The sequence below is a fragment of the Harpegnathos saltator genome, unplaced genomic scaffold, assembly GCF_003227715.2.
Source record: "Harpegnathos saltator strain DR-91 unplaced genomic scaffold, Hsal_v8.6 scaffold774, whole genome shotgun sequence".
NCBI classification, from domain to species: Eukaryota; Metazoa; Arthropoda; class Insecta; order Hymenoptera; family Formicidae; genus Harpegnathos; species Harpegnathos saltator.
This window is the reverse complement of record NW_020230620.1, coordinates 344,913-370,838: the sequence shown is the minus strand read 5'-3', so window position 1 is coordinate 370,838 and position 25,926 is coordinate 344,913. Positions and strand designations below refer to the sequence as shown.

Here is a 25,926-nt window from a genome sequence, read left to right as displayed (position 1 = left end):
CCCTAGCAGGTGCATTTTCGAAGATATTCGCGTTTTCAGCTTAAAACAAGCTTAGACCTTTATGTGACCTTCAGAGGTCAATTTGGCAGTGTTCAAGATCATATCCGAACGTAGAATTTTCCGCTCTTTTCATTTCTGGGGTCAAAAGTATGGGATCCCATTTAAAAAAATTGACCTGACCTTGAAATGACCTTCAAAGTCATTGTCAAGGTCAAATCCAAGGTTACCGTCAGATAGCCAGGAAAAAATCATAAAAACTCAGTACTTCGTATTTTTTCTAGGACTCATATTTTTCGAGTTATTCTGCTCTTCCGGGACTTTTATAACACCCTGTATATTCTGACTTTTATAACACCCCCTATATTCGGAAGTTCTGTAGTATAAGAAAATCCAAAAAACTCAAAATCGATTTTTTCAAATTTCTAAACGACAATACCGTCTTAAACAGGTTGTATAATTTTATTGCGCTGTATAGTTTCATTGAGTTTATTGATTATAACAAAATTATTGCAGTGACGTGAGCATAGTGAAGTAAGATACAGATACTTGCAAAATCTGAAAAAGGATGGAAAGAAGACTATATGATGTTGCTGTACCTTAGTAGGGAGCTCTTAGGAAAAAATACTTTAAGATATTCAAATTAACTCAATTAAAAGTTATAATTATAGTTACCTAAAGTTACTTATAGTTAACTATAAATTACTCACAATTAACTATAAATAATTTTAAGTTAATTTGAAAATTTTTCCGAAGGAAGATGTTTATCCGAGTAGCGTAATATCTATTTACGTACCGAGCTGAAATTCTCCATCGACATTACGTACATCTTTCCAGCTTTTATTTGACACGGTTTAGTGGCACGCATCAACATGAATTTTAACAGTTGTCTAGATCTCATTGAAATCGTATACCAGTTGCAACTGTAACTGATAGTGAAGTGCATTTTTCTCATTAATTGACACAAGTTTTGGCGTGCACATATGTATATATATACCCTGCCAGCAACATTACAGCAGACTGACGGCAGAATGAATCAGAGGTTTACAGCAGATTGGTGCCAACTGTTTATCCATTCTGCCCGCATTCTGATGACGCAGAGTCTGCTTACATTATTTGACGGCAGATTGGCGATAGAGATACAGCAGATTCTGCCGTACACACAGTCTGACACCAGAATGACGGTAGGAACGTAATAGATCCTACTGTCCATTGTCTGACAGCAGACTGGCGACTGAAATACAGTAGATCCTGCCATAATCATTTTTACGCCCCTTCTCTCCTCTCCTTTTTCCTCCAGTCATACACATTACGTCAAGGTAATAATTAAAAAACAACATAATATAACGTACAATAGAGTCTTTTGTTCGCTTCCATAGCGGTTGGATGTTGTTTCTGTAACTACACATATTTTTTGAACGTGGGGACTGCGTACGCGTCCCTGTTTTTCTTTTCTTCTTCATAATCTTCATAATCGTTGACTGACGTAGGGGATAGAGTGTAACAGCTCTGCCCAAAGTCATTTATTGAACAAGAACCAAAACTTATACATACAATCTTTTTATTTATAGCACAAGGTACTGTCAAACGAGGCAGCCATAATCGGAAAAAAGTTAACAATAAACTTTTTCCATGCACTTTCCAAAGGGATAAAGGGGGACAATAGTGTTTATGCGCGGGAAAACGAAGGCGACGATGTTTCTTCTCATAGCTTCAGAAAGCGGCGACACATGATAACTTGGTGGCGATGTTGGTGTAACTGATAAATTAGGTGCACGGCAATCTGCAACGATATCGGATCTATATTACAGTTGCATCTCTCTAACTATAGGTATGTAATATATATGTTTAAGCAAATACGTAAATTAAAAATTACATTGTATTAATGTCATAATTTTCCACAGTAAATACAATCGCATCTTATGCGATAAATAAAAAGATTGTACGTATATTGTGTTGTTTTTTAATTATTACCTTGACGTAATGTATATGACTGGGGGAAAAGAGAGAGAGGAGGGAGAGGGCGTAAAACTGATTATGACAGGATCTGCTGTATTTCTGTCGCCAGTCTGCTGTCAGACTCTGTGGGCAGTAGGATCTGTTACTGCCACCTATCTCTCGCCAGACGCACTGCGTGCGTCAGGATCTGCTGTATTCCTGTCGCCAATCTGCCGTCAGACTATGCACAGTAAGATTCGATAATGTTGGGTCTGGGAAAAAGTTCGTGGCGTTTTTCCCAATAGATGGCGTCAATTGCAAATAACTCAGGAAACATAGATCGCAGCGACACCACTTAACGCTCGTTGGAAAGGTGACACTTCGAGCATTACTTTGAGTGTATAAACATCGAAATTGGTACAGTGGTTGGAAAGTTGTTTGCGTTTGAAAATGGAGAAAAGTAATGAAAAATTGTGCTATATTTTGCAATATTATTACGACAAAGGGAAGAACGCTGCGCAGGCTTGTGAAAAAATTTGTGCTGTGCACGATGAAGGTACTTTATCAAAATCTGCTGCGCGGAAATGGTACGCTCGCTTTCGTTCTGGTAATTTTGATGTGAAAGATGAGTCACGCTCTGGTCGTCCAATCACTGAAAAAGCTGATGAAATTCTTAAAAAAGCCCAGCAAGATAAGCATATCAGCAGTGTCGATATTGGTATGGAGCTAGGCAGTGACCACAAAACTGTTTTGAACCATTTACACAAAGCTGGCTACAAAAAGAAGCTCGATGTATGGGTTCCTCATGAGTTGAGCACGAAAAACATGATAGACCGAATTAACATCTGCGATGCGCTGCTGAAACGCAATGAAATAGAGCCATTTCTGAAACGTGTCATAACCGGTGATGAAAAATGGATCACGTACGACAATCGGAAGCGTAAAAGATCGTGGATAAGGGATGATGAGCCGTCACAAGCGTTCGCGAAGCCAGGATTGACGCCGAAAAAGGTGATGCTGTGTGTGTGGTGGGACTGAAAGGGAATCGTCCACCATGAGCTACTTCCAGTTGGTCAGACGATTGATTCTCAACTCTACTCTGGACAACTAGAGAGATTACGCCAGGCAATTGAAAGAAAACGGCCCGAATTGAATAATAGGAAAGGTGTTGTCTTCCATCATGACAACGCCTGACCATACACTTCTTTGATGACCCGTCAGAAATTGTGAGAGATTGGTTGGGAAGTTTTGATGCATCCACCGTATAGTCCAGACATAGCACCCTCTGAATATCACTTATTCCGATCTCTGCAGAACTCTCTCAATGGAATTAAGCTGGTTTCAAAAGAAGCCTGAGAAAACCACTTGATTCAGTTTTCCAACCAGAAAACACAGAAGTTCTTCACCGATTGCATCATGGCTCTACCCGAAAAATGGCGAAATATTGTCGATAGTAATGGAGCATATTTGGTTTAAATAAATCCATTTTCACACTATAAGAAAACCAGTTGAATTTTACTAAAAAAACGCCACGAACATTTTCCCAGACCCAATATATGTTTCTGCCATCGCAATCTGCCGCCAGATTGCACGTCAGGATCTGTTTAAATGTCGACGTCAATCTGATGTCAAACCTGCGTAACAGATTTTGTCTCAATATTATTGATATTCTGCCGACCTCATCTGATACTGCAGAGTCTGTATTAAGTCTGACATCAGTTTGCCATCAACTCCTGCAGCAGGCGTCTAGCAAAATCTGTTTCCGATAGATTTAGCTACGTAACATTGTTATTAGGGTATACATGTATGTACGTATACAACTGCAAACAAATATGCGTACATTACTTTATGAAGATCGCCACTGTAATCGAGCAATCGCTGACACATCCAACTCAGATAATATATGTGTAACAATTGAGCTATATTAGAGGCGGAAAATCTGGCAATTTCGTCAAACTGAAGATCCACCATGAGCAACTGTATGCAATAGCGATTAAACATACAAGATAAAAACAAACCCAAGTATATACACACGCAGTGCTGAAAATTATCAAGTATTTACCTCAGCCGAGCTGAAACTGATGCATATGATCACACTTCCTAGTAGAAAAAGGTAGGACGTTGCGTAAGCGAATGAGAGCAATTCGGAAAATCTTTGCGTAAAATGACGAAACAGTTGTGTTAGTCCACGTGAGCAGTTCTAATACGATTAAATTGTGTCCTAACGCAAAATCTCAGTAGAACTATTTAATTCACTTTAAAGCTATAACGTCGTATAAAGGTTGCAAATTATTGGGGACTTGAATAAGTTCTCGCTGTTTCCCGACAGATAGTGTTGTCTTAGCCTTTTTGCATCGGGCAATACTACAGCCAACTTCATCGTGAAGCTCCAACATTAGGCTCCATTAGAAAGTGACAGTATATGTTATTCCGCCGAAGCGTAAACAACATATTTTTTCATAGCGTTAAACATGTCGAATTTCGTCCGAATGTTCGAATTTCAAAAAACAGAGTATTTGCGGGGAATTTTATTGCATCACTTTAAAAAAAAAAAATCTGCAGCTGAAATATATAGAATTCTTGTGGAGACTTTACGGCGACCACGCTCTATCGGAAACAACATGCAGAGATAGCTTTAGATGCTTTAAAAATAATGATTTTGATGTTGAAGATAAAGAACGCTCTGGCGCACCGAAAAAGTTTGAAGACGGAGAATTGGAAGGATTACTGGATGAAGACCCATGTCAGACGCAAATTGAACTTGCAGAATCATTAGGAGTTGATCACACAACAGTTGTCAAACGTTTGAAAGCATTAGGAATGATTCAAAAGCAAGGAAATTGGGTGCCGTACGTCGTTGAAGCCGAGAGACGTTGAACGGCGTTTTTTCACGTGTGAACAGCTGCTCCAACGGCAGAAAAGGAAAGGCATTTTTTGCATCGTATCGTGAAGGGCGATGAAAAGTGGACACACTACGATAACCCGAAACGTAGAAAATCGTGGGATAAGCTCGGGCATGCGTCAACACCAACGGCAAAGCCGAATATCCATGGTTCCAAGCTCATGCTCTGTATTTGGTGAGATCAGCTGGGTGTAGTATATTATGAGCCCCTCAAAGGCCACATGTTGCAAAACCGGTCAAAATCTACCTGGAAACGCTGAAATGGGAAGGCCTATCTCACCCGCCGTATTTACCGAACATTGCTTCTTCCGACTACCACTTGTCCCGATCGATGGCTCATGACCTGGCTGAACAGCACTTCCATTCTTATGAAGATGCCAAAAAATGGGCCGATTCGTGGATAACCTCAAAAGATGAGTCGTTTCTTTCGACATGGTATTCGTATATACTGACAGAAAGATGGGAGAAAGTAGTGGCTAGCGTTGGACAATACTTTCAATGACATGGTCTTTACTCATTTTCATAAATAAAGCATTCATTTTCACGAAAAAACAGCGAAAACTTATATTCAAGTCCCCAACAGTTGTAGTCATTCCTCGTTATCCGAATCTGCTGTATATTGAAGAATTCGAATAACCAGCGATTGTTGTACGTATTTTACTAATCGATATTGACAGACACGTTTTTTTTTTTTTAAACCAGGTGTATAGAAAAATCGGGAAAAAACAAGTCGAGTAAAGAGACGCCGGCCAGAGAGACATGTGTAGCTAAAGAGTATTTCCAACTGGCACTAACTTGAACGCTTGGTCGTGCAATTTAATGCACTCGATTATTTTATGATACCCGATGTCGTCCGCAATATCCGGCTCAAGCGTCACGAAATCCGAACCTTGTATGCGCTCCATGTCGTACCTATACTCGATTGAAAACGTGACATCATTCAGAGGGATTTTCCCCAAAGATCGAGATCGACTTACTTTATGATCTCGAACAACGCGCAGACATGCTGGATGCAAAGTATAAACATCGCGTCGACCGCGATCGGCACTGATACTATGTAGAACACGCTGATGAAGCCATGCAGCATCAGCAGATTGAAGTACTTGTCCACGTCACAAACGTGTTCCAAACGATAGAGAAATCGGGCCGTGTAGGTCGCGTTAATCGGCAGAAGCTTGTATGTCCAGCTGACGATGAGCGGCGTCGTCGAGTACAAGATCCACATCGTGTACAAAGCCACTGGAACGAGAGCCGCTTGTTGTTTCTTTTTTTTCTTCCTTTTTTTCATAATAGCCGTGTTCGCTCGAGAGATATAATTTGACACGAGCCGTCAAAGGAGGGAAAATGACGTTGACATCGATCTCTAAAGGAAACGAGAGGAACTCACACGTGTATCTTATCGTATAGACTTTATTTTGTTCCGCGTAGCTCCGCAATATTTCATTACGTGGACCCACTTGCATCATCTTCCAGGTCTCCTCGACGTGATCCAGAAGTTCTTTCATCTGCACTTCGAAGAATTCATTCGATTTATGATTACGAAATGCTCGGCCAGCTTTAGCGTTTCGCAACGGAACGGAAATGTACGGACTTTATACTTATTGAAGAAATAATTGAGCAGTTTCACAAAGATGAAGATGTTCACCAGCATCGGCGACGCGTTCTCCATGATGATGCTCAGATCTGTTATGCCGCTTACCAGACCCCATCCCTACGAACACAATTCGAAACAGACGATTAATTTTGAATCTTGGGTCTTGGGTCGTGCGTATTTCAAACACCTCCAAGAATGTCAAACTGCCAGTGAAGAATAGCGTGATGCCGAACATCATATTACTCTCCAGACGCGATTGATACGGCCATTGGCCGATGATGGACAAAAGTCGTTTGTTGAGATGATAGTAGTGATTGTCATAGAAAGACATTTTCTTTCAGGTCATCAAAGGGACACTGCGAAACAAACATACATCTCGTCGAATATTTACGCTTAAAAGGGCTCATTGCGTATTCTCTTGAGACAGTATCAAAAGGAAATCAATTTAATAGCGCTACGAAGTCGTCAGGTAACGTGCGCGATAAGTTGTAGTACTTTGCGAATACGCGAAGTATCACATATTCATGAGTAGCGAGTTGCATTTTCCTCAACATGCAACTCTGTAATCGTTGAAGCATAGCTGCAACCGACGCTCCACAATCGGTGTTTTCTTTCTTTTTGTTTTTCCCCCAGTCAAGTGAGGTCTCAAATCTACAAAGGGGAAGATGCAAAAAGTGCGAGCTCCGAGGTCGGGGATATGATTCTACCTACTTATTCTCTTGGAACAATAAAAGATAATCGACATCGAAGGGATCAGTATTTACCAGGGACTCATGTAATCCGGCTCGAAAAATTTGATTTCATCGAAACTCTGTGGGAATACACATACGTTGAGGTATGTAAAAGACTATTTTCTTCAGCGTTAATTCGCGGAGAGGAATTCCTGATCCTGACTGTATTATCCGTGCGATGTCGCTTTTTTACCAAATCTGCTATTTTTTTTATCAAAAAATTGATATACGTCCACGTTACACGCAATTGTTACCTACAAAAAAAAACAAATAATCGAAAAGGAAATTGCGCTTTCGTATCGCGCAATAAATCTCTATCAACAGTTTTATTCAAGAAGTACCTACAAGTGATCTGTTACGGGAGGAGGGAAAAGATAGAGCGAACAATAGTTGTAAATATGAATCATTATATTTATATGATCGATAAAGTACACGAATATCGCGTTTACACTTTTACGCTTTTTCTTCCGTCTCTAATTTCTGTTCGACGTGCAGTTTTCGTTTGCGTCGCTTGTACGTGGGTACGGTTAATATTTTCTCGCGCGTGGGTGCTGTGCGCTCGAGTTTACGTCGTTCTTTCTTACTGTGTTTCTTCATAGCCAGCATATAATCAGGTACGTGGCAACCGGACGCGCGTATAACCGTCGCAATACTAAACAGAGAAGTAGTACATACTATATTCCATAACCATTTCATTTGAGTATAATAAAAACGTAAACATTAGTGACAATTAGAAAGTATTTGGTGTTAGATATAAGATATTAAATAGTATAAAAAAAGAATTTTGCAAGAGATACTTGAAATAAAAACAAAAGCATAAAGAAGAAAGACTGTTTGTCGTCATTGTAATGGTTTTGTCTGGCTGTAAATGACATATGTAAAAAAAAAAGAAATAACATGTACCTCCTTAAATTCGCCGTGTCTTGTGTGGTGAAAAATGTTATGGCCTTTCCTTTGTGACCAGCACGGCCAGTACGACCTATTTTGATACAAATAAATATTCAAGGCTGAAAAACTATGCAATAAGAAGTATGAAATAATTACTGTCCTGTGTCTCTGACAACTGCGATTGCTCTCGACAATATACAAACAGATGTTATTACAATGAGACAAATCAGGAATGATTTAAATTACAACATATTAATTGACAATAGTCAGAAAAGAAGGGATTTCGTCTTCGATGAGACAGGACAGTTGTTTCGAAGTTACTTGTTTACATTCAGCGCATACCTATTCTGTGAATATAAGAAATTGCGGACGATGGAAAATCGTAATTCACAACGAGATTTACGCCTATGAAATCTATACCTCGGCCCATCAGCTCTGTACAAATCAACATCCAGATTTTACCTTCCCTGAAGCAACGCACGGTATTATCTCGCTGGAAAAGAAAAAGAGATACAATTATAGATCAATTACAATTATGTAACTTTAACTGGATAGTTATTTGAAAAAAACTTTTCTCAGCATACCTGTGTCACTGTCCTGTCAGCGTGAATAACATCCACGTAAACGCCATCGTAAATAAGTTCATTGAACAGTTCTTGGGCTCGCTCTTTGCTCTGTACAAATATTAAAACAGGTGGTGCTACACCCTGTAATAATTATTATTTTAAACTATAATGTAAAACGTCATAATTCAACTTAATTAACCTTGAACATACTTTTCGAATCATGTTCCTCAATTCCATTAACTTGCCCTTTTCACTGCCAACAAATACAAGTTCCTGTTCCACCAAATCTGTAGCTGCATTCCTATAAAATATACCGAGTATGTTTATTCACATATATTCACATATATCCTTTGTAAAATCTACTAACAAAGTATACCTCTGTCCAACTGTTACTGTCACAAGTCTTTTCATGTTACGACGACACCATTTTGTTACCACAGGTGTGTTTGTCGCACTAAACATGCCACAATGTAAATTGTCATTGGTACAAGCTTTTGTAATTTCATCCAACTGCTGCCTAAATCCACGTATTCCATCCTCAAAAAGTTTATCAGCTTCATCCACAATTAACCATTCTACACTGTGAAGATAGGGAAGAATTTCTAATTGCAAGCTTAATTGTATAGTTAGAGATTCAATATATAATAAATTTTATAAAAAACTTACTTTTTTAATGAAATAGCTGGAGGATCTTGATTCAGAAGAAAGACTAGTCGCTTGGGTGTAGTTATTAAAATATCTGAAACATCAGTAAATTTTAGAGAAAATTCATTCTTACTGAAACTCTTATTTTTGTTTCTGCTTACCAAATTTTTGTGAACTTGATGGTCCATATTTGGTAAGAGCTTGATTGGTTTTGTTAATTATATGAATTCTAAAATCATAACCATCACTTAAACTTAGGCATTCTCTATATGTCTGCTTGGCTAATTCTCTTGTTGGACTTAAAATAACAGCACGGAAACCTTTATTTTGTGGCTTTTGTAAACTGCAAATTATAGGTAGCAAGAAAGCTGCAGTCTTTCCTGATCCTGTCGGAGCACAAGCTAGTATATTTCTACCCTGTTGATTATCAATGATAAGTAAAGGATTAAGTATTTACGACTTTAATGACAATTTTTCGGAGAGAAAAGTTACTTACTTCTAACAAAATTGGCATTGCTTGCATTTGTACTGGTGTGGGACAAATATAGTCGCAAGCTTTCATATTATTCATCAAATTTTCTGATATTTGATACTTTGTTTTCAATTCCTCAAAGTCTGTTATTAATTCAGGTACACGATTACCTGTGACTGAAATACGGTTTTGATTTCTTAGATGATTTATCTAAAAACAAGAAAAGAGAATGGTAAAAATATTCCATATATTCCATGGGAATTTACTTAGATACAATTAAATGAATGAATGTCAAACCTTTTCTTGTTCCAGTTTAAGCATCTTATCAGTAGTTGCGACCTTTTTATGCTTTTTAAAAGTTGAAATACTTCCATCTTTTGGCACTGATAGCCCATCCAGCAGAGTTAACGTCTCATTATCTTCAATCTCGTCTTCCATACGTTTCCTTTTCTTGTTATTTTCTTCATTGACCTTTGATATTTCATCTTCTTTTGTCCTTTCTTCCTTTACATTTATATCATTCACGACAGGTTTCACTATCTGCACAAAAGATATTTACGAAAACATGTAAATGTTAAACGTTAACTTTCAGAGTAGAATAGAAAAATTTCAGTTACCTGAGATTTTTTTGCTTCTGGTCGAGAACGTTTCGTGTTAAACGTAATACCTTTTGTAAGGGTTCTAAAAAGGTCATGAGCGTTCATGGCACAAACAGAAATTCAGACTCTCAGGGCTTAATGATAACCTAAAAATATATTTGTAACTACCATTCGTTCAATCAGAAAACGTGGGTAATGGGCACTCAGGCACAGATACAAAACATGCGGAACCATAAACAATGGCCGCATTCAGCAGAAAAAGCTGCTTAAAGCCAGCGGCATACGGTGCTTGTTTTCGTGCTGGATTGCTAGCTGGATGAAAATACTGCGTTTTGATTGGTACATTTCCGAAGATGGATGGAAATGCACCAATCAGAACGCAGTATTTTCATCCAGCAAGCAACCCAGCACGAAAACAAGCACCGTGTGCCGCTGGCTTTACTATGGGCTTAGTGATTATTATCTATGATTGGAGTATTCTTTCAGATCTTTAATGAATCCAGAGGAATGAACCAATCAACAACGATAATCACTAGGCGCTTAGTAAGCAGCTTTTTCTGTCGAACGCGGCCATTGGCTGCGTTCAAAAAACACAACGGTTGTACGTACGTACAGCGGTTGAGTAATTCGTCAACGTAATTAGTCTGAATGCAAGGATCTAACAATAAAGACCAATAGTCACTAATCGCTCTGAGTAAGCGCTTTGTTTTTTGAACGCAGCCAATATACCTAGGCTGCGTTCCGATATTCACTGCCAGTACTAAAAATACATAGTTTGTGTTATGTATACTATAGATTTTTAGTGCTGGCAGTGAATATGAATGAGGAACGCAACTTGTATCACCACGTTGCGCGAGACAGGAATCGTCAATGATCGATCATCGATTTCGGAGAAAATCGAAAATCGATATCGCTCGCAGCGCTGTCGTCGCGCTCTCGCGCGCGCGCGCGCGCGCTCAGTTCAGCCGCGAGTCGAGTCTGCCGTCTAGTCGATCGTGCAACTTCCGTGACGCTCGCTCGTCCGGAAGGCTCTATCTATCTACCGTACGCGAAATCGCCATTTTATGTGTTTGGCACTGTCACAGTACGGTGGTTGCATGCGTGCGTGCGTGCGTACGTGCGTGCGGTGCGGTGCAGTGCGGTTCGTCGCGTCGCGTCCAAACTTGTCTCGACAAGTTTAGAGGAGCGAGAGAGTGAGAGAGAGAGAGAGAGAAAGAGAGAGCGAGGAGAGAGAGAGAGAAAGAAAGGAAGAAAGAAAAAGAGAGCGCGCGCGTCCGCGTCCTGTTTGGCCGGTGGCTGCTCGCTTTCGGGTTTCGGCTCTCAGCATGTCGCCCGAACACCCCGGACCGGACGCGTACAAGTAACGGCGGCAGCGGCGGCTCGTACGGCGGGGTGTCGGTCGTGGTGCGAGGAGGCCACACGACGGCGGCCTATCGAAATGGTGTAGTGTGCGCAAGCGAGGCGGGCCCCTGTGAGTGTGAAAGCAAGAGTGTGTTTTCGTTGTCGTCGCCATCGTCGCCGCCATCGCCGTCGTCGTCGTCGTCGTCGCCGTCGCCGTCGTCGCCGACGTCGTCGCCGTCGCCGTCGCCGTCACCATCACCGTCGTCGTCGTCGTCGTCGCCGTCGCCGTCGCCGTCATCGCCGTCGTTGAAAGTAAAGTGCATCTGATCATACAGCAGGTACATCTCCCGCCCTTCTCGCCCACTCGTCGTCGCCGCTCTGTCGTCCTCGTCTCGACAAGTGTGCCGTGGTCGTCGTCGTCGTCGTCGTCGTCGTCGTCGTCGGACGTCGAGACGTCCGACGTCGTCGTCGGGACCACAAGAGCTCATCATCTTTGGATTACTCGTCACGACACGACGTACCCCGTCAGCCAGTTACGATGAATCCGCGCGTACCCTCGGACAAGGTGAGTTTCTCTCTCTCCTCTTTTTTTTTCTTTTTTTTATTTGTCTGCTTATGATGCGTCTGTCTTTCTCGTTCTTGTTTTCTCTTTCTTCCTCTCAAACGTATATTCGCTCGCGCGCTCTTGTCATCGGCTCGTCTAACATGTCTACCGCACCCTCTGGCGTTCTCCTCCTTTTTCCCTCCCGCGTCCTGCGTCGTCCTGTCAGTGAACGGAATGGAAAACCTCTTTCTCTTTCCTTTCCTTCTTCTCGTCTCGACTCGCTTTGTTTTTTGATTTCTCTTCCGCAGCAGCATCTTCCCTTTCCTACATTTCCCTCGTATCCGCCTCCTTCTTGTCGTCCTCATTCTCCTCTCTTCACATCTCGCGAGCTTTTTACGCTGCGACATCGTCGGGAAAACAGCGAGATACATGGTACATTTGAACGTGGACGCGAATCCCCTCCCGCCCCCCCCCCTCTCTCTCTCTCCCCGTGATTTGTGAATTCATGCGGTGAAACTTTTCAAAGCGATGCCGCTCTCGCAGAACGTGTTTTGAAACATGGAAAATATGCTCTCTCGCCGCGACCTCTCTTTCGCGAGATGTCTACTCGTTCGATGTGTCCAAAGTAGAACGGCCAATGTCACTTCGTGGCTCGGAAATGAGAGAGAGAGAAGGAGAGAGAGAGAGAGAGAGAGAGAGAGAGAGAGAGAGACGGAGCGAGAGGGGGCGGAGACAAAGTACGAAAATAATTCGTGCTTCACTTCCTGTCGTCAAACCGCGAGACATCGGCGGTGTCCTAACTCGAGGACACCGCCGAGGGCGGTCGTTTCCCTCGTCTATTTATTGTTTGTTGTGTTGCGTGTGTGGAATGTTTTGACAGCTGATAACGCGCCGCGTTGACGCGTTATTGAAGACGTGCGCGCGCGCGAGAGAGAGAGAGTTTCCTCTCCGTCCTTTTTCCTGTGTAACGCGACGTGACGCGACGCGATTCCAACGAGATTTCTCGTACTCGTTCGCGCGTTGACATTGATCGCCATTAGACGAATAAAACTCTGAATCGAGCGGCTCCATTTAGCGCTTAAACGCGACGCTAAACGCAGAGCGGTGCGAGCGAGCGAGCGAGCGGACCTTGGTGTCTTCGGAGCGTGCGCTCCGTTTCGTAACGAAACACGGCCTACGCTCCATGCTGCAGCAGCTGTCATTACATCTCCCTCCACTCCCTCCTCCCTTCCACACCAACACTTCGCGCTGCGCTGTCCGCCGCGCCGCGCGCGCGTCTCTCCGTAACGTCGCGTCGTATTCGCGCGTATCATCCTGCGCGACACGCGCGCACACACACACACACACACACACACATATTCACGGCGTTAAACGTGTGTGATTAAACGAGATTCCGAATCCTTATTTTTCCTCGCATGCAATTCGCGCTCATTGTTATCTTCATGCCGTGCGAGATTACACGCTCGTCGCATTTGACGTCGCAACGAACGATGCGAGCGCAAGATGCGAACGCATACCTTCGCTTCGTTATTGCCCCGCGCTGACGTATCACATTAAATGCGAATGAATAAGCGCGATTTTGAATTTTGATCCATCTCTCCCCCCCCCCCTCCCCGTGTGGGACGCTCTCTCGCGTTCATTGTTATCTTTAATTAAGGAACGTACTTTCTCTCTCTGTCGCGCGGCGATAAATTGGATTTGGATTCCGTGCGAAATAAAGATATTGTCTGTCTGTACACTCTTATCGGGGCGCGAGTCTCACACTCCCTACACGCGTCTGTACGCAAAGCTAACGCTCACTTCACCTAAACGCTAAAATCACCTCGTATCGAAAACTCGTATCATCTGGGAAAAAAGAAGGAAAAGGAGAAATATCATTGATTATTTCCGCTGTACGTGTCTTTCGCTTTAATCCTGGAAAATTTTAATCATCCTACGGAGCGGAATTTAACCCCGAGGCGGTAAAAAAGTGATCGTTCCACTAAACGAGTATTCTAGCGGTATTTCTACAACAACAAAAAATAAGAAGAAAACAACTCGCATCTCTTCGAGATGCGAGACGTGATCGATGAATTCTTGATAGCGTGAGAAGAGGTCATTAAATTACTCGAGAGAGAGAGAGAGAGTTGACACGTTGTTTTTGGATCAATTGGAATGTTGTATCCGCTCACGCTTGGCGCATTTAAAATAGCGTTACGAAATGAAATTGAGGTAAGATGAAAATTATTAAGTGCGTGTGCTTAATTGTGAGGAATTTACAGTCGAGTCGCGATCCGATCGATCGGACAAAATCGGTTGTCTTCTCACTTTTGTCACGACGCGACGCGGCGGCCGCGTGACGTCAAGAGAGGAAAGTCAGCCGCCGGCTGATTCACTCCATTATCATACTTAGAGAAATTAATATTTCTCCACCTCGCGTCAACGGCCCCGGCTGATTACGGCGACTGCAGATCCGCTGCAGATAACGACGCTCGCACGCTCTCGCGTTTCTCGCGTTTCTCTCGTTGCACTCACGTGCTCGACGGTCGACGACACTATGGTGGTGTAATATTCAAGAATTATAGGAGCTTTACTTCTTCGCGTTTAAATATCTGGATGTAATTAAAGCGCCAAGATGAATCTTTCATAAGGTTTTAAAGTCCATTCTTGAACGGATTCTCCGCCGTAACGGCGGTTACTCGCTCGCTCGCTCCTGCGAATCCAAATGCCTAATTAATGTTTTGTCGAAAGCGAGTTGTATCCAGAGCCGCGTATGCATATTTCGCACGTGGTAATCGCGCTAGGAATTTTCCCGCATCACGATCGTTGCAACGAGGAGACGATCATTTGCATTCCTGGCTTGCGTTCGCTCGAGGCGGTTGTGTTCGCGCGATCATCGCGTTTGCTATTTCCTTCGATAATATTTTATGCGTGTAACACGCGCGCGCGCGCAAGGGGATAAAGTCCGATGGTGCAAGGTGTGTAGTCCAGGTGAAAAAGCTATCTATCGGCTGTAACAAAGTGACTCGCGTCACTTTGGAGATCCTCAGTGCATCGCGGTCCTAAAATCCTGCGGAGGTATCGAGCGCGTTCGCGCCTCGCGTTACGACGCGGATCGCGTGGGACTTACGACGGCGCGGATGTTTGCTCGTAACTTGCGCGCGCGCGTGTTCTGTTCGCTGCGGTGAGCGCCAATGTGCCATGAGACAATAATACTACGGAATCTGGTAGTCTCGCGCAGCTACGTTTTGTAAATATAATAGTCGCCGCGGTCCATTCCCATCCGACGTGCAAACTGAGGGAAGAAATTACACGAGGGACAGGCCGTTTTCAAGGCTATTTCCACGAATCTTTCTCTAACATAGAAACGGTAGGATCAATGGACTTGACATTTTCATTAGTATATTCATTAATGTCCAAGGTATAAAATAAATTTGTTACCATCTATATGGAAAGTACACACATAAAATTTTAAACGCGTTGATCTGGAAACACCATTTTCTCAAACTGTCGATTACACGATTACGCAGAAACTACTGAACCGAATAACTTGAAATTTTTAAACAATATACAGTAGAAATGCAGTTTTCGCCCCTACCTCGAACACAGTTGTGTTTTTATTTTATTTTATTTTTTTTTAATACGATTACAAGTTGAGAAAACTTTCATTTTCAATACTTTTTTTTTTTTGTTCAGTCATTATTTTGCCAAACTTGCCTTTTCACTGCCTTCATTTTGGTGCGGGCTACAATGGCAATCGTATATTTCAAAAATCTTTCTCAGTTTTTGGTTTCAGAGTAGGGAGAGACCCGGAATTATGTCGACAGGAAACACAGAGCTCGCAAAACGGATGACTGCATTTTGATCTATAATTGGATCGGTTCTTGTGATTCGATTTCGAAAATTTATCTTATATCTCGAACATTAATGAATACACTGTGAAAATGTCAAGTCCATTGATCTTACCGTTACTTACCGTTAAAAAAGTTGATAAAAATAGTCTTGAAAACGGTCTTCCGCATGTAATTCCCCCCTTAAACGAGCGATTTTTCGCTCCCTGGCGTCGGGGACGCCATCAGCAGTGTTTCGTGTACTTCCCGTTCAATTATATCCCGATTGTTGTTGCATCGCGCGCATCAATGCACCCGATTGCATGCGCCGCTCGCAACGAAGGAGCGCGCGCGGCAGGGATGTTGCGCCGCGTTTAATCTTCAAATCGAGGCGCTCCGAAACGCTTATTAAAAGAAGTCGCGGATCTCCTCTTCTTGTTCCCTCATCTCTTGAAAAAGAAAAAAAGAAACACGGACCAGAGTTACAAATAAAATGAATAAAATAAGTAAGAAATCGACTGCTCTCTATCGTGAAACTCTATCGATCAATCACCCGTAGCTCGACGAGGCGGACAAACGTCTGTGTTTATTGCACAAACTTGACGTATATCGCGTATAAAATTGTAGTCGGCTCGGGAGAAAACGAGGGAGAGCTTACGTCGCTACGAATTAATCGCGCCTTGCGGTGCCGAACATTTTCGCGATGAAATTATCATGCGCGGTCATTAGCGCGCGTCCGTCATCTCGACGTGCGACGACGTGTGCAGCTCCTTTTGCGCAGTAACGTAGGAAACCAAATATTATGCACAATCAAGCGGGGACTTTGCGGGATTTTGTGCGTTTCTTGTCGTCTCTCGGCGAGTTCTTTCTTTCGCTGTTGAAAATCATAATAAAGTGAGGGACGTCACGAACCCTTCGCCGGCGAGCCTGCCGAGATGCACGGTTTCTTCGGTATGTATTTTCCCGCTCGTAGCGTTATTACTTTCGCGCGGGGAGTTTGCGCGCGATGATGGCGCGCATTATTCGTCTCGCGAGGACACTTAACATTGCGAATTAAAGGGTCCGGGCGAATTAAGTCTCGAGGTAAATGTAAATGAATAACGAGACCTGTTTGCGACTCTCGCTCTCTCTCTCTCTCTCTCTCTCTCTCTCTCTCTCTCTCTCTCTCTCTCTCTCTCGCTCTCTCGCTCTGCGTGTTTTCTTAAACCACCTCCTACATTTCGAATGAGACGCGTAGGCAGCTTGAGAAAAACACGGCTGAGACGGGAGAAACATCTCGCGCGCGTTTCTCGATTTACATTGAAAGCGAAAGATCGACGTCGCTCCTCCCGGATCCTGGCTCGACCCGCGTGGAACAAATCTAAAGAACAAACGGAATTCATCGCGCGAACCCGCGCTTTTTATCCGGAAGGAAAAACGCGAACGAGCGCGTGAGTCACGTCCGGCTAGAGACGTCTCTTGTGCCGCAAATTTTATTATTCAAGGCGAACGCGCGCGCGAGCGCGACGTGTGTGCCACCTTTTGTTCGTGCCAAGGCTCGATATCTGCTACGGTCATACAACCGTAGGAAAGAGGAGGAGCAGGGAGGACGGAAGGGGCGGAGAGAGAGAGAGAGAGAGAGGAGGATGGATATCGAGTATCTCCGCGTTTCCGCGTGGTGACTCGCGCTCGTGAGATTTTGGCTCGCACTCTCATCGTCGTATTCCTGCCTGCGCGCGCCGCGCTTCAACCTACCGACGCGTACACGATTCGTAATTACGATATATGTATATACTCTATTTCCCAAGTATCCTAGATATCGTCCTGGCGAAACTAAGAAGCAGAGAAAACGCGCGCGGCGCGCACCGAGAGAGAGAGAGAGCTTCTCATGGCGCGTTCTCCTCGAAGAGAGTCTCTTTTTCCACTCTTTTTTCCTTCTCTCTCTCTCTCTCTCTCTCTCTCTCTCTCTCTCTCTCTCTCTCTCTCTCTCTCTCTCTCTCTCTCTCATTCTTACCGAGTTCGATCGAACGACTGAAGATTATTATCAGTGCGCCGCGTCTCGAAGGGAGGATTAAGAGCGAATTGAAATGTAGAGAGATGAGACGTTAGCAGACGGGAACATTTTGCAGAAAGGTGTATGCACCGCTTCGCGGCGCAGCAGCCGAATTTAGTAAATTGCCGAGCGCGCACGTGCGCGATGCGTTTTCGCGATGCGGACAATGTCGCGCGACTTACACATGAATGGGAATGAAATCGTATAATGGGGGGGGGGGGCGGGGGGCTCTCGTATATTCCAGATACTTCGGCATGTTCGCGGCTGTACGCATCTCGCGCGCGAGCGCGAAGCGGCGCGCAAGTTTCGCGATAAATAACTGAAAACTATTTTCGCGTGCGACGAGCAAGAGCTACGTACGTGCGTGTGTAGGAGACACGCGTCTCTCTCTCTCTCTCTCTCTCTCTCTCTCTCTCTCTCTCTCTGTCGTAGCAGACGATAGATGCCTAGTAAACGCGTATAAATGCGTGTGAAGAGGGAGAGGGGGGGGAGAGAGAAAGAGAGAGAGAGAGAGAACCCGCGTTGGGATTCCGCGTATTTCACGGTAACTGCGTTAAACAAACATCGACGAGCTACATTCGAGTGATTGCGTGGGGATCACTACAGCTGTCGCTATTGCTCGTCGCCGATTGGTCACCGGCTGCGATCTACTTTACACGAGACGCGAGCAGGTGCCGCGAGCGACCTGTCCGCAAATAATTTGCGCTCCCATCTCTCGGACGCGTATCGCCGACGCGCTAATTGCGGCAATTCGCCGCTCTAGCCGTGAATCGAGAGACAAAAGAGAGAAAGGTGAAAAGCGTACCAAGAAGTGTAGTGTATCGGCTAACGCGCGGGACAAAATGCGCAACGTATGAGAATTTTTCCAACAACGGCTCGCCGCTTCGTCGCATTCATGCTTTTGCTTTCTTCTTCTATCGAAAAGCACTGGCGCGTCTTGGAATCTGTAGCAAAGATATCAGCGGAAACAACGAGAGTATCTTTGATACGAGTAACGATATAAATGTCGAATTAACGTTGAAACGTTTTGATTTAGAAAGTATGAAATTTGCCAGATCTATCTCGAGCGACGCGTTTGAAACTGGGAGCTGCTGCTAAATTATAAATTCGTGTCATCGCGGCTCACATTTATCGTTTGTCTATTCGTGTTTCTCTGAATTTCACTGTTATATGTATTTAATTATATTTGGGTGTGTTACTCAATAGCCGAAACTCGAGCGCGCGATATTGTCTGTCTAAATTTCTCTCCCTCTCTCTCTTCGCTCCCTTCGCTTTCTATTAATCCGAATAACAAAGACAGAATCTCTCTCTCTCTCTCCCCCTCTCTCTCCGGAACTTTCCAGATCGCGAGCGGCGGTAAAATTCCATTTCCCGCTCGGGGAAGCCGGCTCGATGAAACACTTAAACTCTTTTGCGTAATGATGAAATCGTCGAGTTCCTTCGACGAATCGATCAAGCGTGAGTCGACACGTCGCGCGCGCGCGAACGTGGGGGACACGGATTATTGCAAATCCGAGTCCGATCCTAGTTCCAGCCAAGAACGGCGCGCATGATAGGCGGGCGCGCTGATCGAGCATCAGATCAGACTGTGCCTCGGACGACTCTCTCGGATATGTATTATCGTGATGTGCATCTGTGAAATACGATCACGTTAGTGAACGCGTCCGACAGGGAGAGCGACGTGGACTTTCGAGTCGATATATCGCTGGCGGCGGCATAAAATCAATTTACTTGTTTACACGGGCGATTGTTCGTAAAACTGGTCGCCAGCGAGACCAGTTTGCTCTTGAAATACGCGCGCTGTGCACGTGGCTGCTACTAAACGTAGTAAATCATCAATGGGGAACGATTAATCGGGGTTATCAGTAATTTGATCTTAATAATTCACCGACGATATACACGTACACGCGTACACACGTGCGTACGTGCACGATTCATTCGTCAGTGGTGGCAAATATTGAATTGTGCGACAGTTGTACCGTTACATTTGATAATTTACAACTCATCGCAATTAATTCGGTTAACCTATCGCTCTCGCGAGTGAGTATCGAACCGAGTATGGTGTGTGCGTCGACTCAATTACGTATCAGTAATAATTAATTGATCGTTAGCGATTCTTTGTCGTTTCGTTCATTGCTCGCTTTTCGCTCGAGTTCGGAACGAGTTTTACCTACGCGCGCGCGCCCTTGTCTGGGCGTGGATCAATCCACGGTCGGTTCGAGTAATCGATAATAACAAACCGCACACAATGAATGAAGTGAAAGGTGACGACGAGATTCGTGACGAGTGTTGTTGCGCGAGTCGCCCCTCGTTGCAATCTAGCCTCGTCCTAGAATCAAGGATCCGTGGATTGATTCAGCCGTGGAGAGCAGCAGCTCTCCGCGTAAACGTAAACGTAAACGTAAACGAGCGTATGCGCATCCCCCAACATTCGCGTGACAATATTACGACTTATCGCTTATGACTTCGAGTTGTACTTGCGACAGATAAGGTAAATGTAACCCAGTAACCGGACGTTTTTAAGGGGACTGGAGGAGAGTCAGATTGCTGAAAAATCGTGCTTATTTTTCATAATATTTTGTGACGAACTGAATAAATGTGCAAGAATGACAATTTTAGGTATATTTATACAACCCATGAATAGTAGAAAAATTTTGTTTATTGACAAATACTCATATAAATATACGATATATATATATATATATATATATATATATAGCTGAAATGTACTCTCCTTTTTTTTTTTGTTTTTCCAAGTTGTCGTTTTTGCAGTAATATCTCGGCTCTCGTTGATCCGATCAGAACGAATTTTGGCTAGAAATCTTGAGGAGGCTTATCATTATCCGGTGACCACTACAACAAAAAATCGAACAAAATTAATAAAATTAGGCAGCTATTATTAGGAAAAAATCCAAATTTTTCAGTTCTTTTGCAATAAAAAAATTAATATCTCGAAATGAAATATTTTGACATAATTGTCCATGGTTTATCTGAGAGCCAGATGAACAAATATTATTGCTTTAAAATTCAAATCGATACGAAGCTCAGTTTCGATGAAATCATTGCAAAAAGTTGAACAATAAAATTTCGAGGAAAACACGTTTAAAATTTAAGTGGACGTATATTTATCTGAGTATTTGTTAATAAATAACATTTTTCTACTCTTCATATGTTGATGTATAAATATATGTAAAATTTTCATTCTTGCACATTTATTCAGTTCGTCACAAAATATTATCAGAAACAAGCACGATTTTTCAGTAATAATCTCCTGACCCTCCAGTCCCCTTAAGCGTAGGTAGATCGCAAAAGATGCAATATATAACATTAAGAATAATTTGGAAAGAAACATTTGCATTTATTTGAAAACTTACAAGATTCCCCTGAGTACAGAGAAAAATGATTTGAATCAATGTATATATCTATTATTAGTGAAATGTTTACACAAGTAACGAAGTGCATTGCATTAATGTACCAGCGAACGGACAGTTGAAATAAGTTATGGTCCAATGTTCGGATATAATTTGTCCCAGCCGCAATTAGAAAATTAGTACGTGCTAACGGGAAATAATATAAATATAGATAAGTTATCTTTTGATGAATTTATTAAAGATTGATCATTATTTTGCCAAACCATGGCATATTTATTTAATTAACTTTTATTTTAATACAAAAGCATCAAATTGGATATATTTTTTTCCAACTAATCGTCAAGTATTGAAGTTTTTTATTTTTTTTTTTTTTTTTACAATAATTATTACTTTCATTCATTATTGTCAAAATAAATAGTAAATATTTCTTTCAAAGTGGTCGGATTGGGACGTTTACCTTATGTAAACGATACCTCACGTACCTTATGAGGTACATCGTTTACCTTATGTAAACGATGTACCTCACGTAATTATCGTTTACCTTATGTAAACGATAATTACGTGAGCCGCAAGTGGCAAGTCGTAGAGGCGTATTTGTTACTTGTGCACGCGATGATGATGAAGATTGCGAAGCTTCCTCGGGGCTGTCCGGGGGGTAGTTGAAAAACGTTCTCGTCGTCGAGGCCGTCCTCTCGATGAGAGAAACGCTGGATGGACACGCATACGTAAGTGGACTTTCGTCAGATTTTCGGCCGTTGGATGTTCTTCGACAAGTGTGGCGAGTGAGAGAAACCGAAACTAGATCGACGAGGCTAACAAGTAAACCTCGGGAAACGTTAGACGCCGATTTGTTTCCAATTTTTTATAATTATTTTTTATGTCAAAATATGAAGAAATCTTAAATTAATTTTTTCAATTTTTTCGAAATTTTTCAAGTTTTGCACAAGTACACTATTTTATACATATTTAAAACAATATTTCTTAAAAAAAATATATATATATCTGATTTGTTGAAACTTGCACACACATGTCGCCGATTATGAATCAGAACCATTTTGCAAAATTCAAAATGGCGGACGTCATTGTTGAAAAAGTGTTCAGTTTTATGCTATGCATTCGACGTTCGGTAACGACCGTTTACTCTTCTGCAAAATTTCTTTTCCTTTTTTTTGTTCATTTCTTCATTTTTTACCAGATTTTGACCAGTTAAAATGAGCTTGTTCGCTGCACAGTATAACATATTTCTTCATATCTTGACATAAAAGATAACTATAAAAAATCATCGGCATCTGACGTGTTTCCCGAGGTTTACTTGTAAGGACGCAAGGCAAGGCTAAAGCTTCTTCGCGGTTGTAGCTTGTAGCGCTTCCATAATGCGACACGTGACACGCGCGCATGTGGAATCTAACACCGAGTCGTCTAATCGGCGATACTCCACGTAACAGCGCTTTGCCGATGCATCTCCACCGCGGCGGTGCACGCGGTCGTCGCGTCGTCGCGGTGCCGCGTTAATGACGTGTAAAAGCCGCCATGCGATATTTCGAAACGTCACCGCGTACCTCGATGTATCCGCGGCAAATAGGGAAATATCCGAAAATGTATCGGATGCGAATGTAGTATTTGTATTTGCTCACGGCTCTCGCGCGCGCGCGCGCGCGCGTCCCGCCTTTCCGAGCGATATTCGATCCTGATGAATATTGAGTGGCCGTTACAAGCCGAAATAGTAAGAGACGTACAATAGAGACTCGTCCCGAAAAATTTCGATATTTCCAAATATACCGGCTGTCGTATTCGTATATACCCTCCATCTGTCCGCTTTGATACTCGTATAATTTTACCTCCGTACGTCTCGCGGGGTCGTCTGAATGGAGAAGGAACTGCGATTCTCGTCGTCTATGAAGACAAAAAATGAAGACTTCAAGGAGAAGGGAGGAGGACATTGAGTGAGAGGCCTCGCAGAGGGTGAGGATTAAGTGGCGTTAATAGGTGCGCGAGAGAAGGGACATTGCGGAAGTTCCGGAAGAAAATTCAAAGGTCGCCAGTTGCGGCGGGTAATTGAGGAAAAGGAAAAGAAAGCAAAAACGGAGCGGGGGGGGAGGCGGAGGCGAGGGCGAGAGCAGAGGCGAGAGATGGGGAGGAAGGAAGGAAGAGGGTAAAAAGCCGCTCGAGGCATTAACGAAGAAAGCTTTCCGAGCGGATGGTTAAGTTAGGTGGAATTTATGGCCGCGCCGAATCGCCGACGTAAAGCAGCCGCAAAGCGAAAGGAGGAAATCAATTCGAAAGCCCCCCTTCCGCGCGCGCGCGCGCCACGTTTCTCAGCCGGCCGCCGCCGCCGCCTCGCCGGAAGTCGCAAATCTGTCGTCACCTGCAAACCGAAAACTAGGCGGACGATCCGCGTCGATCGCGCGTAATTCTGGGAGGAGGGAAAAGGAGGTCGGGCGAGAGCACAGAAGCGAGGCGACGGTATCCATTTTTAAAGTTCGCTAACCCCCCCCCCCCCCAGCTGGCCAGCTGGCGAAACGGTCGCGCTCTCGGTGACATTGTCAAATTGATACACAGGATGTCTCGCCGCCGTTCTTTCCGGATGTTCTTTCAGTCGGACGTTTGCTGAAAGCCGCCGCTATCAAAAACTCGGGAAAGGCGCGCGAGCGTCAGCCAAAAATCAGATTGAAACGAGGAGTTTCTCTCTCGACATTTATTGATGTTGAAGTCGGAGCGTTGTGAGATTAGCACACACACACACGCACACACACAGAGAGAGAGGGGGGGAGGGGGGGAGACAGAGAGACAGCGGAGGTGTCTTTTGATTTCGAGCCATATTCGCGAGTCGCGTCGCGATGAAGATATTTTCGGGAATTAGCGAGCTGCAGCTCGAGCAGATAAGAAAATCGCGACGAAAACAGATAACGGAATATATCTCGCTCGACGGTCGATCGCGCGACGACGCTTTGTATTGACGATGTTCGCGGCTAATTGTCGGGATATTTCACGAGGAAAATGAGAGAGACACCGCAGATTGCAAAGACCGCGCATTTGCCGGTCTACGACAAAGATGAGTGGAAAAAAAAAACGAAAAACAAAAAATAACAATAACGCCGGACGTAGGATTTCGGCATGTCCTCTGGAGTCAAGATCCGTTCCTCAGCGTGAAATTGACGACAGTTCGTCGAGAGAGCTCGTCGGCGCGTTGCTCGCGCAAGCTGCTGCTCTCCTCCCGATGACGTGAGAGCGCGTCGCTCGCGCGCGCTCCTGCGCTCCTGCGAATAGAGGGATCGCGCTAAGCCGAGCGTGAAGATAATCGTTTTGTCCGTTAGACAACCTCTGTTGGTCGCCCCGGGCCGACCTGTACGTGTCGGCACGGAAACGTGCCAAAAAGTGGCGGCTAGACCGCGTCCTAGGTGGCACAGATTTTCACTGGATCTCGTTCATCGATCGCGCGCCCGCCTTTTGCCCCCCCTCCCCTCCCCCACTGTCGCGTTGACTCTGAACTGATCGGCGATCTCTCTGCGCTTTGTTAATATTCGACGTGTGTCGTTAAAAATACTCTCCCGGAGCTCTTCTCACGCGCTTATTAGTGGATCATAGAAGATCACAAGGCATTCTCGGCGGTGCGCGGCGGCGGCGGCGGCGAGTGAAAGTGAGACCGTTGTGTCGTCGAGGCACACATCGACGATCCCAGACAATCGCGCGCGCTCGGTCGGGCGGCATTTGCGTCCGCGATAAATTATCCGGCACTCTCGTTGCTCGCTCGCGATGAGAATAAGGAAGTTCTTTCACTTTTCCCATCCGCGGTTTCTTACCACATCAATTACGCCGCGAGAAAACAATTCCTCCGCGCGTTCGAACGCATCTTGGCGCTCTCGCGCATCAGCGCGCGCGCGATAATTACCGGAGCGACTCGCACGAGATCGCATTAATCACGATGTCTGTGCTATCTGTGCTATCTTACCAATTAATAAATATTAAACTTTCTTTCTCACCGCGCGCGATACATTTGTCCGGGGGGGGATCCTCTCGGACAGTGGATCAATAATCTGTGCTGCGGTTCTCGGGCGAATTCGTCGCCGCGTAAGATACCATAGCGTGTGAAAAAAAGAAATCTTTCATCTCTCTCTCTCTCTCTCTCTCTCTCCCTGTTTTTTTTTTGCTTGTCGAAAAAGCGAGGTAAACTCTTTCGAGCGATCTGGAATGAAAGCGAAGCGCGTGCTAAAGAGGGAGAAAATTTGTCACTGTCGGAAATGACTCTTCCTCCTGCTCCTCCCTGTTCAACAAGGTGTCATCGCATCGAACATCCGCGATTCCTATGCCCCTCTCTCTCTCTCTCTCTCTCTCTCTCTCTCTCTCTCTCTCTCTCTCTTTCTCTCTCTCTCTCTCTCTCTCTCTCTCTCTCTCTCTCTCTCTATTCTGGCCTCTTGAAATAGCATACTTTTCTTCATCGATCAGACCCGCCGCGTTTCCCCTCCGCTCCCCGCCGTCAAGGCCCTACGGGGTCGAGGT

General features: G+C 44.0%; 3 protein-coding genes across 3 annotated transcripts in view; 1 reads left to right on the top strand and 2 right to left on the bottom strand.

Moving 5' to 3' along the window:
* Nucleotides 1–386: 386 nt before the first annotated feature.
* On the bottom strand, nucleotides 387–7,063 carry LOC105187615 (odorant receptor 13a). Its single transcript, XM_025306291.1, has 9 exons — nucleotides 6,619–7,063; nucleotides 6,429–6,548; nucleotides 6,225–6,342; nucleotides 5,815–6,076; nucleotides 5,633–5,749; nucleotides 3,998–4,088; nucleotides 3,776–3,912; nucleotides 794–926; nucleotides 387–555 (listed from the first exon to the last, which is right to left on the bottom strand). The coding sequence occupies exons 1-9, from the start codon at nucleotides 6,760–6,762 to the stop codon at nucleotides 505–507; spliced, it is 1,173 nt and encodes a 390-aa protein (XP_025162076.1). The 5' UTR covers nucleotides 6,763–7,063; the 3' UTR covers nucleotides 387–504.
* A 492-nt stretch (nucleotides 7,064–7,555) lies between these two features.
* On the bottom strand, nucleotides 7,556–10,437 carry ais (DExD-box helicase 52). The gene is made up of 11 exons (XM_011148519.3): nucleotides 10,351–10,437; nucleotides 10,031–10,273; nucleotides 9,758–9,943; nucleotides 9,423–9,678; nucleotides 9,283–9,355; nucleotides 8,993–9,196; nucleotides 8,827–8,917; nucleotides 8,635–8,757; nucleotides 8,393–8,543; nucleotides 8,066–8,141; nucleotides 7,556–7,814 (listed from the first exon to the last, which is right to left on the bottom strand). Exons 1-11 carry the CDS (start codon nucleotides 10,435–10,437, stop codon nucleotides 7,616–7,618), a joined length of 1,689 nt encoding a protein of 562 aa, XP_011146821.2. The 3' UTR covers nucleotides 7,556–7,615.
* An 867-nt stretch (nucleotides 10,438–11,304) lies between these two features.
* Nucleotides 11,305–25,926, top strand: part of UBL3 (ubiquitin like 3) — a 36,178-nt gene continuing 21,556 nt past the window's right edge. The window contains exon 1 of the mRNA XM_011148518.2: nucleotides 11,305–12,238. Coding sequence (XP_011146820.1) covers nucleotides 12,212–12,238 — 27 coding nt within the window. The 5' untranslated portion in view covers nucleotides 11,305–12,211. The remainder of the gene's footprint in view (nucleotides 12,239–25,926) is intronic.